At 38.5% G+C, this 13,780-nt stretch overlaps 1 protein-coding gene across 3 annotated transcripts in view; it reads right to left on the reverse strand.

The window, feature by feature from the left end:
- Positions 1 to 13,780, reverse strand: part of zzef1 (zinc finger, ZZ-type with EF hand domain 1) — a 69,005-nt gene that overhangs the window by 32,458 nt on the left and 22,767 nt on the right. For 2 of the 3 annotated variants that reach the window (XM_083531656.1, XM_083531655.1), the window contains exons 16-31: positions 13,344 to 13,477; positions 13,194 to 13,264; positions 12,843 to 12,957; positions 9,130 to 9,289; positions 8,697 to 8,818; positions 7,697 to 7,816; positions 7,304 to 7,473; positions 6,881 to 6,962; positions 5,562 to 5,763; positions 5,247 to 5,389; positions 4,569 to 4,812; positions 3,587 to 3,666; positions 3,415 to 3,505; positions 2,604 to 3,093; positions 1,247 to 1,441; positions 481 to 600 (exon numbers count right to left, since the gene is read on the reverse strand). In XM_083531656.1, coding sequence (XP_083387782.1) covers positions 481 to 600; positions 1,247 to 1,441; positions 2,604 to 3,093; positions 3,415 to 3,505; positions 3,587 to 3,666; positions 4,569 to 4,812; positions 5,247 to 5,389; positions 5,562 to 5,763; positions 6,881 to 6,962; positions 7,304 to 7,473; positions 7,697 to 7,816; positions 8,697 to 8,818; positions 9,130 to 9,289; positions 12,843 to 12,957; positions 13,194 to 13,264; positions 13,344 to 13,477 — 2,539 coding nt within the window. The remainder of the gene's footprint in view (positions 1 to 480; positions 601 to 1,246; positions 1,442 to 2,603; positions 3,094 to 3,414; positions 3,506 to 3,586; positions 3,667 to 4,568; positions 4,813 to 5,246; positions 5,390 to 5,561; positions 5,764 to 6,880; positions 6,963 to 7,303; positions 7,474 to 7,696; positions 7,817 to 8,696; positions 8,819 to 9,129; positions 9,290 to 12,842; positions 12,958 to 13,193; positions 13,265 to 13,343; positions 13,478 to 13,780) is intronic. The other variant, XM_083531657.1, reaches the window with a different exon arrangement.

Consider the following 13,780-nt stretch of genomic DNA (forward strand, 5'->3'; position numbering starts at 1 on the left):
CTCTTTCTCTATTACATATATATTATATATTAGGGCTGTATATATATATATATATATAAAACGTGTGACTTACAAACTAGTTGTAGTGTACTATCATTTTAAGGTACTGTAAGAGCAAGTACAGTACAGTATTTGTGTGTTTGGTATACAGCACACACACACACATACTCGCAAACCTATATATATATATACACACACACACAAACACACACAATATTATATATATATATATATATATATATATATATATATATATATATATATATATATATATATATATATATATATATCATGCATTCTCTGTAAATGTGAGATTTTGTTTTTGTTAAATCATCTGGAGCATGACCACAGGCATGCTCCAGATGATTTAACAAAAACAAAATCTCTCATTTACATAGAATGCATGATGTTATACTGTGCACAGAAGCTACTTTAATGAATTAAAAAAAGCCTCATTCGCACAATAACATTTTATCTTACTTGTCATTGAGTTTACTGAATCCTTGCACGGCCTCTACAAGCATGTGAATGAGCTGATGGTAGGACGACCTGACTCGATCTTTCAGATCAGGCCCACAGCCAGACAACTGGGAGAAATAACTGTGGGGGGGGGGGGGGGGGGGGAGAGAGAGAGAGAGAGAGAGAGAGAGAGAGAGAGAGAGAGAGAGAGAGAGAGAGAGAGAGAGAGAGAGAAGACTGCTTTAAAATAAATACACACTAGTAAGTAGGAATAAGGAAAGAGGGACTGAATAAGCAGTAACAGTAACAAAAGAGAAAGCAAAAGAGAAAAAAAAATCCAGGTAAAATGCTTGAGATATAACCAAAATATAAGATCACTATGAACTTATGATGTTAATCAGCATGGACCTTTACACAATATTACACTATACTAAACAATTCTATGCAGCAGTGCTTCAGTTTGTGTTGTCAGTCGAAATAAACGTCATGAAGGTTTAATCTTCTACTCAGCATTGTACTGGATTGGTAAACATGTTCATTATTTCATAATTTCAATAAAACAAACCAAAAAAAAAACCTACATATAAATGGCAGTCTGTGTTTATTAAGTAAATTGTACTGCTGCAGGAGACAAAATTCAGATGGAAAAGAAAATGTGATATGGATAATAATCACATCATTGCATCCTAAACCAAAATCAAATCAAATAATAAGGTACCAGTGACTCCCTCAACCCGAATTACCCCTGTTATCATAGTATAAAAGTAAGAGTAAACATAATCCAAACCATTTAGATGTATGACGAGAGAAGTCGTACTTGGTGAAGTCTTTCTGGCAAGCCAGCAGCTCCTGCAGGAACAGAATGCAGGGAGCCTGGAAGAGGTGCGGTTTCCCCATGGACAGTAAAAACTGCTGCACCATGTCTAAAACTTCACACACACTCGTAGTCTGGGACTTTTTTAAGGCAAGAGTCTGAAGAATGCTACACACAGACACACACAAAAATGAATTAAGGAATTATGAGTATATAGAGATACATTTACTTCTTATTAATTATATAAAGTCTAACATTACAGTACTTTTAAAGATGAATTAAAAAAAATGATACAACTATTAAAAAATATGCATCGTTTTGGAAGAAATAAATGTGACCCTTTATTTTAACGTTCCATGATCCATTATTTCTTGCATTTGTTAAAAAGTATACAACACTAACTTCAGAATCACTTTACCACAATGGTTACAAGCTATAACTATAAAAATACTTATGTTAATGTCTTGGAACGGCTAAAAAACGTTAGTTAATTTTATTGCAGTTATAAAATCCAATTTTTTTTTTTTTTTCCCAGCTCTCGTCATTTTTACCAAGAAACCACAAATCTCTCCATCCGAATGTTTCCCATGTCTGAAAACTTACAACTCTGACTGTGAAAACATTTACATTGTATATTACATTTATGGCAATTTAGCTGATGCCTTTATCCAGTGTGATTCACGTTTATGACCACCTCCCTAATATTGTGTCGGTCCCCCTTTTGCTGCCAAAACAGTGCTGACTCGTCGACCATCAACAACATTAACTTCTTCTGCAATTTGAGCTACAGGAGCTCGTCTGTTGGATCGGACCTTCGCTGAGCCTCGGCTGCCGCCGGTTCACCACTGTTGCTTCCGTGGATTACGCTTGATAGATTCTGACCACTGCAGACCGTAAACAGCCCACAAGAGCAGCAGTTTTGGAGATGCTCTGACCCAGTCGTCCAGCAATCACAATTTGGCCCTCATCAAACTCGCTCAAAACCTTACGCTTGCCCAGTTTTCCTGCTTCTAACACAGCAATTTTGAGGACAAAATGTTCACTTGCTGCCCAATAATATCCCACCCACTAACAGGTGACAAACAGATAATCAGTGTTATTCAATTCACCGCTCATAATATTATGCCTGATCGTGTATATATATATATATATATATATATATATATATATATATATATATATATATATATATATATATATATATATATATATATATTTTTTTTTTTTTTTTTTTTTTTTTTTTTTGTAACAGCTGAGCTACAACTTCCCCATTTCCCCAAACCTAACCAGAAAATTTTAAACATGTTAAAATATGGCGTGTTCATTATACCTGGTCTCACTAATCACCATGTCCTTCACAAAGCTGAATATGTGTTTGAGAATCGGGAATCTGTCTTTGACCGAGGGCGTGGGACGTGTTTCTTCGACCGAGCGGTAGGAAAGCAGTCTGAGGCGACCGCGGCTAAACGGTGCTCTGCGGGAGAAGGTCAGAGGGGAAACGGGCTCTCCGCACTGCGAATGAAGGCTTTCTGTGGATCCTCTCGAATCCTGAGCACTGCCACTGCTGGAAGCTCCATGATCGGAGGGAGCGGACATCTGAGCCTCTACTTTTATAGGACTCTGTGAGGATGAGGAGGTGGATGGAGCAGGACAGGCCTGGAAATCCTCTTCTGATATAGACACAGAGTAAGGGAATACAGGGAGAACTGGGACAACAGGGGTCTCTTCGAGTTTACAGGGGTCAGGATGTAGAGGAGGGGCACTGCAGGCATCGGGGTTGAACCTGAACAACAGCAAGGTCTTACTGATGCAGATCTCAGCTGGAGAGGGAGCGAGAGAAAACATGAACATGGAAGAGAAAACATAAAGAGTTTGAAAATTATAGTTTCAATAAAGTCAACATTTTCTGGTGTTTAATGTTAATGAAAGCTGAAGTTTTCTGTATTTCTAAGTAATTTATTATTATTTTTTTTAATAGATAAATAAATAAATAAATAAATAAATCGGTATTGATGCTAGCTGATACTTTCGGTATCAGAACCGAAAATGTTGTACTACACCATTTCTAACTATTATTATTCGTTGTATTGTTTTCATTAAATGCCGCTTAAAAATAATAATAATCATTTTAAAAAACCAACCCAAAGACTCTGGTGTAACTTCTACGTGACTTTCCCCTTTCTCTCCTGCACCATTCATTTTGATCACCATGGAGCGCTGCTTCATCTCCAACTAAAACACAAAAACACGGTTCCCTTAAAAAACAACTGCCGCATGGTTCGCATGCAATAAATAAAATCGATCAGGTCTCACCATCCATGTCCTGATGCCATCGGCAAGCATGTAGACCTGGAAAAGGTCCTCAGTCAGACAGCTCTGCCCCTGCTTCACCACTGGAGAAGCAAAAAAATAAAAATAAAAAAGGCAAATCAGATGAATGAGTTGTGGGAAATTTAATTACAGCCTACAGTCCACACACACACAATGTGTGTGTGCATGTGTGAGAGATACACAAAGATTCAAGGCTGCTGAATGGGTGTCACAGTTAATTAAACATCACTAACATTAAAATGATGCTCATATGAAAATAGGGTTTTGGACATGGTCAAGCGCCGGTTTGTGAATGGGGGCGGAGCTGGAGGATCAAGTGGTAAGGATAACATACCTATGCATAGTTCTTTTAATGAGCATGCTCAGTGGATAATATAAAGGAGAGAGAAGAGAACCATGAAAAAGAGAGAAGCTGAACTGTTTATTTTTTCCTGGGTTTTTTTCACCAGTGTGGAGAGCTTTCCCTTATACAAGCTTTATTTTGCATTATATCACAAAGAATAATCTCGGAAACAAACACACACACACACACACACACACACACAAGAACACACATCTCTGAGAATTCAACTTTCCGCTTTCTCGTGGGTCTCATCTCAAACTTTTTTTAACCTCCATGCCACCCACTGTGACAGAGCACACTCAAATAAATCTACTCACAGGTGTGTGATCCTTACCATTCAATTCTTCCAATTCTGCCCTCTATTCACAAGCCTATGCTCAACCACGCACCTGCTTCCACCAGTGTTTAAAATATTCAAGGTTTTTTTGTGTATAATAAAATTTCTAGAAGCATGCTGGCTCTAGAAAAAAAGAAAAAAAAAATTGCCATAATCACTGTAAATGAACTATTCATTTTTTTTATTCTACTCCACATACAGTTAAAAGTAAATAAGAACACAATCAGTTCATTCCTCTGCTTTTCACACATCATTCTTGAACTTTTCATAACAAAAGGCTTTACCAAAGTTCCTGAGAGAAGTCTGGATCGCCGGGGTGTGGTACACCATAGCCGCCCAGATCGCGTTCACCGCATGATCGACCTTCGACCCGACAGCGATCTCGCTCCTGAGGAGCTGCTTCTTGCAGGACAGCATGAGGTTCCTCATGAGCTCTGCCCTCTCATCACATGACTCATGGGAAGGATCCCAGCGAGCGAAATCCACCAGGAACTCCACTAGGTCATCTCCAGAGTAGACGGATTTGGTCTGTGAGCAAAACACGCACACAGGAAGATAAAGACTATTGATTCTCGAGGGGAAATTTAATATCCAGCTTAATGCTTGCTTCAGAGAGAGATGCATGAATGGATTAACCTGTTCAAATGGGTTTGCTCTGGTTCAGGATTTGGTTGCCCAGATACCTCACTGACTTGACAAATAAATAGGTAGCCAACAATGTAATAATGTTTAGAGATGTCATGCATATTGTATGTGCTTCTAAACACAGTCATGTGACCATCATTTCAGCTATGAGACATGGTGTTCTATCTTGAACTGTGTGTGAAAAGTATTAGACTCCACAAACACTCCAAAATCAAGTGGAACATCTTCCCAGAAGAATGGAGGTGATTATAACAGCAAATGGGGACTAAATGTGGAATTCCTACTTCATAATGATCAGTCTGCCTGAGCGCTTGTACCTGTTTTGTATCGTTGCTGCAGTATTCGAGTTCTCGGCTCCTGGCTGGTCCGATCAAACCGTGTGTGAAAACGGGTCTCCACAGAGGAGAAGAAATCACGTGATTCATTACGGCTGCAGGAATCTCCTTCATGCTGTGAACCTCTTAAAAAAAAATAAAAAAAAAGTAATTACATCAATATTTCACTAAAGAATTCATTCTGGGGGAGGGGTAATAGCATTTACCTATTCAGAGTAATACACCTGTTTTTGGATCATCTCCACTGGTCCATGGGATCATATAAATAGAACGTTATGTGATGTATATATATCATACCTTGTGTGGATTTGAGAGCCATGGTTCGTGAAGCCAAGCGGCCCATCAGCCTCGACACAAGCAGCTGCAGGTCGGAGATCCAAGAGACGCTGATGTCTGGAAGGCCGAATGCAGTCACTGTGAACTTGTAGCCCCACTCGGTGTTACTGCTGTCCGAGTGGAAGAGGAACTGCAGCTGGTGGCCTGCTTTAAACGTGACTTTCTAAATAAATTTAAATGAATAAAATGAATACAAATAAATATAGAAATAAAACTCATTTCACTTACTCGTTCCACCATTTTATTTTCCACATTGCTGTATTTTGTTCACTTTCCCTCCTTCAGCATTACAACATAGACTTGGAATTATATAACAGAAAAGTGCAGCAATAGACCAGTTTTTGCAAAATTATAGGCAAGTAAAAATAAAAAGGTCAAAGTCATTAGCACGTTGTGGCAATAAATTAGTTTATTGCAGAGTTTTTTTTGTGCAGTTTTCCAAAATTGTAGATTATGGATACCATGTTCAATATATATTCAGCAGCCCAGAATAACCATTTACTGGACGAAGATGTAGAAAATGGGACCTATACAATGTCAAGATCACAGGGAACCAGTGGTACACAAACCATGTAGTTGAGTTACAGTAGAGATATGCAAGTTAAAAACACCACTCAAGTAAAAGTGCTCCCTTTGAACTTTCACTTGAGTAAAAGTACAGACGTATTTGCCTTCAGATGTACATGAGTATCCAAAGTTCTATGATTTATTACGGTTATTATGTTCCTATGATAATTTTTGTCACAAGACGCTTTGCTTAATCAACTCAGTGATTGTGAAGACTCTATTGTTACTATTAGCACCAATCTATTCATAAAATGATACTAATGAGTCAAACATTGATTGATATCTAATAAACATGAGCCCAAAACCTTCTTTTTAACAACAACAACAAAAAGACCACAGGTGTAATGGCAAATTAGAGTATGTCATTATCAGTATGTTGGTGATAAGTAGATACCACCAAACAGCGATCAAAACCAGGTAGGAACAGAGCATGCACTTTACTCTGATTGGTGGATTGCTAGCGTGATCGACCGGTTACGTTTTTATCCACTCAAATAAAAAGTAACGACTGATTTGCAGAATGGAGTCAAGGACAAAAGTCAAATATTTGACTTTGAAATGTAGTGAACTTAAAGTAAATGTCTACCCAAATAGAAACAGTTTAGTAAAGTACAGATACGAGAAAAAGCTACTTTAAGTACAGTAAAGAATTACATTTACTCCGCTACTGTCCACCATCGTGAGAAACTAATATAAAAACGCATATATCTCACCTTTGGCCACTTTTCAGTGCCAACTTTCATGTCGTAGCGCACTTTGCCTCCTCTGTAATCGGTGAACTCCAGATAGTCGTACCTGTCAATTCAGTAATATACAAGTTTAATTGATGATTTAATTACAGTAACAGGTATAAATCTATTATAAGGAAACATTCATGAATACATCAGGACCACCTTCTTTTCAGACTGGCTACAAGTGTCTCAGTGCTCTCAGACGTGAAGTGTTTTTACACTAGACACCCGCTTCAATACCGTTCCACTTATTTCAGTGATGAAACACTGTTCTGTTCGGAAAAGGTGCTTTGTCATCAATAATCCTGTAATTCGTGTCATCAGTTAATTTTGTGACAACGATTTGTTACATTCTATGATATAGGTAGTGAGTGCGTCCTAATTATGAGATTTCGAACCAGATACCTTTTCTCTGTCTCACAGCGCTCGTCGAACTCCACCTCGAAATACGTCGCACCGGGACACAGGAACACAGTGTTCTCATGTTTACTGTCTTCGTAATTGTGAGGGGACTCCATGACCCATGTCCTCAACACCACCGGCTGCTGAGGATGCTGCCAGCCATCCACATCCCCCTACAAACCGTGCAGCATTTCATTAGTTAAGAATATATTATATATATATATATATATATATATATATATATATATATATATATATATATATATATATATATATATATATATATATATATATATATATATATATAAATGCTTTTACTGTCACCTTCTATTACAAACAAATGAATTAGAATGCTCTGAGATGACCTTGGGAGGAAAAAATAAGCATCTCGCTCACCTTGGAGGACTCTTCTACACCACAGGACAGCTTTTTGAGCAGCTCCAGCAGAGAAAAAAAGCTCCTGAGAATGATGCAGTGAGGAATATCCAGAGCACACATCTCCAGCAGGAAGAGCGCCTACATCAACATATTTTGAGCAAATCTAAGCAACAATACAAATAAATGCTAAGCTACTAGCGAGTATGTCAGGTATAGTATGGAATAACGCAGTAAAGGCACCCCGACTTGGAAACGCATTTGGCGGATGTCGGTACAACAAATAACACCGAAACTGGTACATGTTCTAATATACGGTAGTTGCACCATTATGATCATCTCCATTCTAGCCCTTAATGATGAGCGGGTTTCAAGTTTTACAGTTTGGTGTTCATACGATGTTCATTTTGGAATCAAACTGCTTTTATTTCAGCACAAACAGATTGTTTTGGTGTTTGTTAGTAGTGTGACTGAAAATGAATACTTTTAAAAAATACAGAACAAAAATGGACAAATATAGATTATGGATGTGCATCAACTCAAATGGGAATCTTTGCTATGCATTTACAGCATATGCTCATTCATCCTTAGTAACTGCCTGATCAGGGTCAATTTAGTTAGGTTAGGAAATTCACAGCATGCTGACTGTGGTGGGATTTTTCCACCTGCTATATGGTTTAAATAAAAAATGGATACAAGTATGGATTTTGGAGGCATGATACAGAATTTGCCAGTCGCTCACATCCCTAGGGTTTATTTTTTGGGGGGGGTTTTTTGCTGTGGAAGATTTGGCTATTCAAATTTTTCTTTGGACTTTGTGGAAAGGCAAATAGGATTTAAGACAAACAAAAGACACACCCCAAAATATAGGCTCTATCTAAAAACACCTGTTTTTCTAGCCACCTTTGCAGTTTATCATTTTAGAATTCTAATATTAAACTATGGCTACATCTTATTTAAAAATAAACTGACAAAATAGCATGCAGAACAGACTTTATAAACATTATGGGTAAGTCAGTACCAGCTGCCTGGTTGCCATGGTGCTGATGGAGTTGCCGAGTTTGGCAATGATGTCGGGAGCAGAGTACGTCTCCAGCAGGGAGCTCAGAGTGGTTTGGGTGTTGGCGAGGAACTGTGCTACATCTGTTCAAATGCAAGCAAAAAAGAGCGTTTAAAGCCTTACATCATGGAAAACTCGTGTTCACAGAAGTGCAAATTAAGTACAAGACGCTGACTCGTGTTTTTCTTTAGCAAATGCAATGCGAATAATAAAAGTGGATTATGAAAAAAGTTATTATTCGAATAAGTACTTGATACACATGAAAAAAAAAAAGAATGTAGCTTGTAGGATTGAAATGTCTCAAAGTAAGAAATTGGCATCTAGCTCTAGATATCTGACTCATAGAGACAATTACATGCAGATGGATTTTTTATTATTATTCTGTTCATCTTACATTTGATCAATATGTCTCTGGCCAGATCACAAGATGCCACCACGCCTCCTTTGAGCTGAAGGAAGCACCAGGAGAGCAAACTGCCTTGAAGAGCCCAGAACAGAGAGAGCAGGACCTTTCGACTGGGTCCTCCAGGGTTGTCCACCATCAACATCTCACACTGACACACACACACACACACACACACACGCACACACACACAAATATTACACTCCAATCACAAACCTGTCTACTATACAAACAATTAACTATAATATACAGCAATGTCTAACAATATAGACGGTGTTCAAAAACTGTTTAAAGCCTTTAGAACCCAAATACTGAGTGATTTAAAATAACATACATACCAGACATACATATACATATATACATACACACATACACACATATATATATATATATATATATATATATATATATATATATATATATATATATATATATATATATATATATATATATATATATATATATATATATATATATATACACATACATATACATATATATATACACATACATATATATACAGTGCCTTGCGAAAGTATTAGGTCCCCTTGAACTTTGCGACCTTTTGCCCCATTTCAGGCTTCAAACATAAAGATATAAAATTTTTTGTGAAGAATCAACAACAAGTGGGACACAATCATGAAGTGGAACGAAATTTATTGGATATTTCAAACTCTCTCCAGAAGTTCAGTGAGGATCTCTGAATGATCCAATGTTGACCTAAATGACTAATGATAATAAATAGAATCCACCTGTGTGTAATCAAGTCTCCGTATAAATGCACCTGCACTGTGATAGTCTCAGAGGTCCGTTTAAAGCGCAGAGAGCATCATGAAGAACAAGGAACACACCAGGCAGGTCCGAGATACTGTTGTGGAGAAGTTTAAAGCCGGATTGGGATACAAAAAGATTTCCCAAGCTTTAAACATCCCAAGGAGCACTGTGCAAGTGATAATCTTGAAATGGAAGGAGTATCAGACCACTGCAAATCTACCAAGACCTGGCCGTCCCTCTAAACTTTCAGCTCATACAAGGAGAAGACTGATCAGAGATGCAGCCAAGAGGCCCATGATCACTCTGGATGAACTGCAGAGATCTACAGCTGAGGTGGGAGACTCTGTCCATAGGACAACAATCAGTCGTATACTGCACAAATCTGGCCTTCAGAAGAGTGGCAAGAAGAAAGCCATTACTTAAAGATATCCATGTCGTTTATAGTTTGCCACAAGCCACCTGGGAGACACACCAAACATGTGGAAGAAGGTGCTCTGGTCAGATGAAACCAAAATCGAACTTTTTGGCAACAATGCAAAACGTTATGTTTGGCGTAAAAGCAACACGGCTCATCACCCTGAACACACCATCCCCACTGTGAAACATGGTGGTGGCAGCATCATGGTTTGGGCCTGCTTTTCTTCAGCAGGGACAGGGAAGATGGATGGAGTCAAATACAGGACCATTCTGGAAGAGAACCTGATGGAGTCTGCAAAAGACCTGAGACTGGGACGGAGATTTGTCTTCCAACAAGACAATGATCCAAAATAAAAAGCAAAATCTACAATGGAATGGTTCACAAATAAACATATCCAGGTGTTAGAATGGCCAAGTCAAAGTCCAGACCTGAATCCAATCGAGAATCTGTGGAAAAAACTGAAAATTGCTGTTCACAAATGCTCTCCATCCAACCTCACTGAGCTCGAGCTGTTTTGCAAGGAGGAATGGGCAAAGATTTCAGTCTCTCGATGTGCAAAACTGATAGAGACATACCCCAAATGACTTACAGCTGTAATCGCAGCAAAAGGTGGCGCTACAAAGTATTAACTTAAGGGGGCTGAATAATTTTGCACGCCCAATTTTTCAGCTTTTTATTTGTTAAAAAAGTTTGAAATATCCAATAAATTTCGTTCCACTTCATGATTGTGTCCCACTTGTTGTTGATTCTTCACAAAAAATTACAGTTTTATATCTTTATGTTTGAAGCCTGAAATGTGGCAAAAGGTCGCAAAGTTCAAGGGGGCCGAATACTTTCGCAAGGCACTGTATATATACACACACACACACACACACACACACACACACACACACACACACACACACACATATATACACAGTGGTGTGAAAAAGTGTTTGCCCCCTTCCTGATTTCCATGGCCCTGTGTAAAAAAATGTTTGCCCCCTAAACCTAATAACTGGTTGGACCACCCTTAGCAGCAACAACTGCAATCAAGCGTTTGTGATAACTTGCAATGAGTCTGTTACACTGATGTGGAGGAATTTTGGTCCACTCATCTATGCAGAATTGTTGTAATTCAACCACATTGGAGGGTTTTTGAGCATGAACCACCTTTTTAAGGTCATGCCACAGCATCCTATTGAGATGCTGTGGCATGACCTTTTTAAGGTCATGCCACAGCATCTCAATAGGATTCAGGTCAGGACTTTGACTAGGCCACTCCCAAGTCTTCATTTTGTTTTTCTTTAGCCATTCAGAGGTGGACTTGCTGGTGTGTTTTGGATCATTGTCCTGCTGCAGAACCCAAGTTTACTTCAACTTGAGGTGACGAACAGATGGCCAGATATTCTCCTTCAGGATTTTTTGGTAAACAGCAGAATTCATGGTTCCATTATTTACAGCAAGTCTTGCAGGTCCTGAAGCAGCAAAACAGCCCCAGACCATCACACTACCACCACCATATTTTACTGTTGGTATGATTTTCTTTTTCTGAAATGTGATGTTACTTTTACACCTGAAGTAATGGGACACACACCTTCCAAAAAGTTAAACTTTTGTCTCAGCAGTCCATAGAGTATTTTCCCAAAAGTCTTGGGAGCATCAAGTTGTTTTCTGGCAAAACTGAGACAAACTTTTATGTTCTTTTTGCTCAGAAGCGGTTTTCGTCTTGGAACTCTGCCATGCAGACCATTTTTGGCCAGTCTCTTTCTTATGGTGGAGTCATGAACACTGACCTTAACTGAGGCACGGGAGACCTGCAGTTCTTTGTATGTTGTTGTGGGGTCTTTTGTAACCTCCTGGATGAGTCGTCGCTGTGCTCTTGGGGTAATTTTGGTCGGCCCGCCACTCCTGGGAAGGTTCTCCACTGTTCCATGTTTTTGCCATTTGTGAATAATAGCTCTCACTGTGGTTTACTGCAGTCTCAAAGCTTAATAACATTTTCCAGACTGATAGATCTCAATTACTTCTCATTTTTTTCTAAATTTCTCTGGATCTTGGCATGATGTCTAGCTTTTGAGAATCTTTTAGTCTACTTCACTTTGTCAGGCAGGTCCTATTTAAGAGATTTCTGGATTGTGAACAGGTGTGGCAGTAATCAGGCCTGGGTGTGGCGAGAGAAACTAAACTCAGGTGTGATAAACCACAGTTTTAAAAACTTTTTTAAACAGGGCCATGTAGTTTTGAATTTTGTTTTCCCTCCATTTAACCTCCATTTAAAAACTGCATGTTGTGTTCACTTGTGTTATCTTTTACTAATATTTAAATTAGTTTGATGATCTGAAACATTAGTGTGACAAACATGCAACTGTATATATATATATATATATATATATATATATATATATATATATATATATATATATATATATATATATATATATATATATATATATATATATATATCATACCACTGTCTGTGTGTGTGTGTGTGTGTGTGTGTATATATATATATATAAAATAAAGAACACACCTCTTTAGTGGCCACGAGGAGCAGTGTGTCCATAACGCTGAGGATGGGGGAGATGTCAAAGTCAGCTGGTGCTTCTTTCGGGGGCAGAAGCAGCAGACCACTCGGGTCCTGATCACTAAAACAGGAGAGAGAGAGAGAGAGAGAGAGAGAGAGAGAGAGAGAGAGAGAGAGAGAGAGAGAGAGAGAGAGGAGTACAGCAGAGACAGAAAGAAGAGACAGAGGAGTGGAAAGAAAATAAAAAAGGCAGAAAAAGTGAGTGAGTAAAAAAAAAAAAAAAAAAAAAAAAAAAAAAAAAAAAGGAGAAAATTTTACAGTTTACATTGTAGTGATGAAACTGTGCATGTGTGTTACCTGAAATAATTACAGAGTGATTCGAATGTCAGCTTAGCCGACTCGGGCTGAGCCTCCTCTGTCAAGTTCTTCTATAAATGGAGAGAACAAAAGCACATGACACACAGACCAGAACACAACTCTCTAGCTCTCTCACACTCACACACATACCATCATGTCAAAGAGTTTGTCTCGTCGGCTCTTTTTGTCTGGGTAGAAGATGGCAGCGCCTCCCAGGATGGTCTTCACTGCCTGTTTCTTCAGAGCTTTCTCCAATGAGGACTCTCCTTCAGACCCATCCACCACTGCACACATCCCAACACCAACATCATTAACCAAAAGCACAAAGTTTTTGCAAACTGCACTGTTAGTTACACAAAATCACTTAGTAGCTTGCAAAAGTGAGACTAATATTTGAAATGGACTAAAGAACTGGACACCTGACTATGTTACCACTATTTTAGAGGCACACAATTGTATTAAATGTCTTCGGGTAGCATTACATTTCCCCTTCACTTTAACTAGGAGATCCAAACCTGTCCTACCTTGACAATGCCTCTGTGCATAAAGCCAGCTCCATGAAGACATGGTTGGAGTAGAAGTATTTA

This window comes from Silurus aristotelis, assembly GCF_946808225.1.
Source record: "Silurus aristotelis genome assembly, chromosome: 26".
Taxonomy (NCBI): Eukaryota; Metazoa; Chordata; class Actinopteri; order Siluriformes; family Siluridae; genus Silurus; species Silurus aristotelis.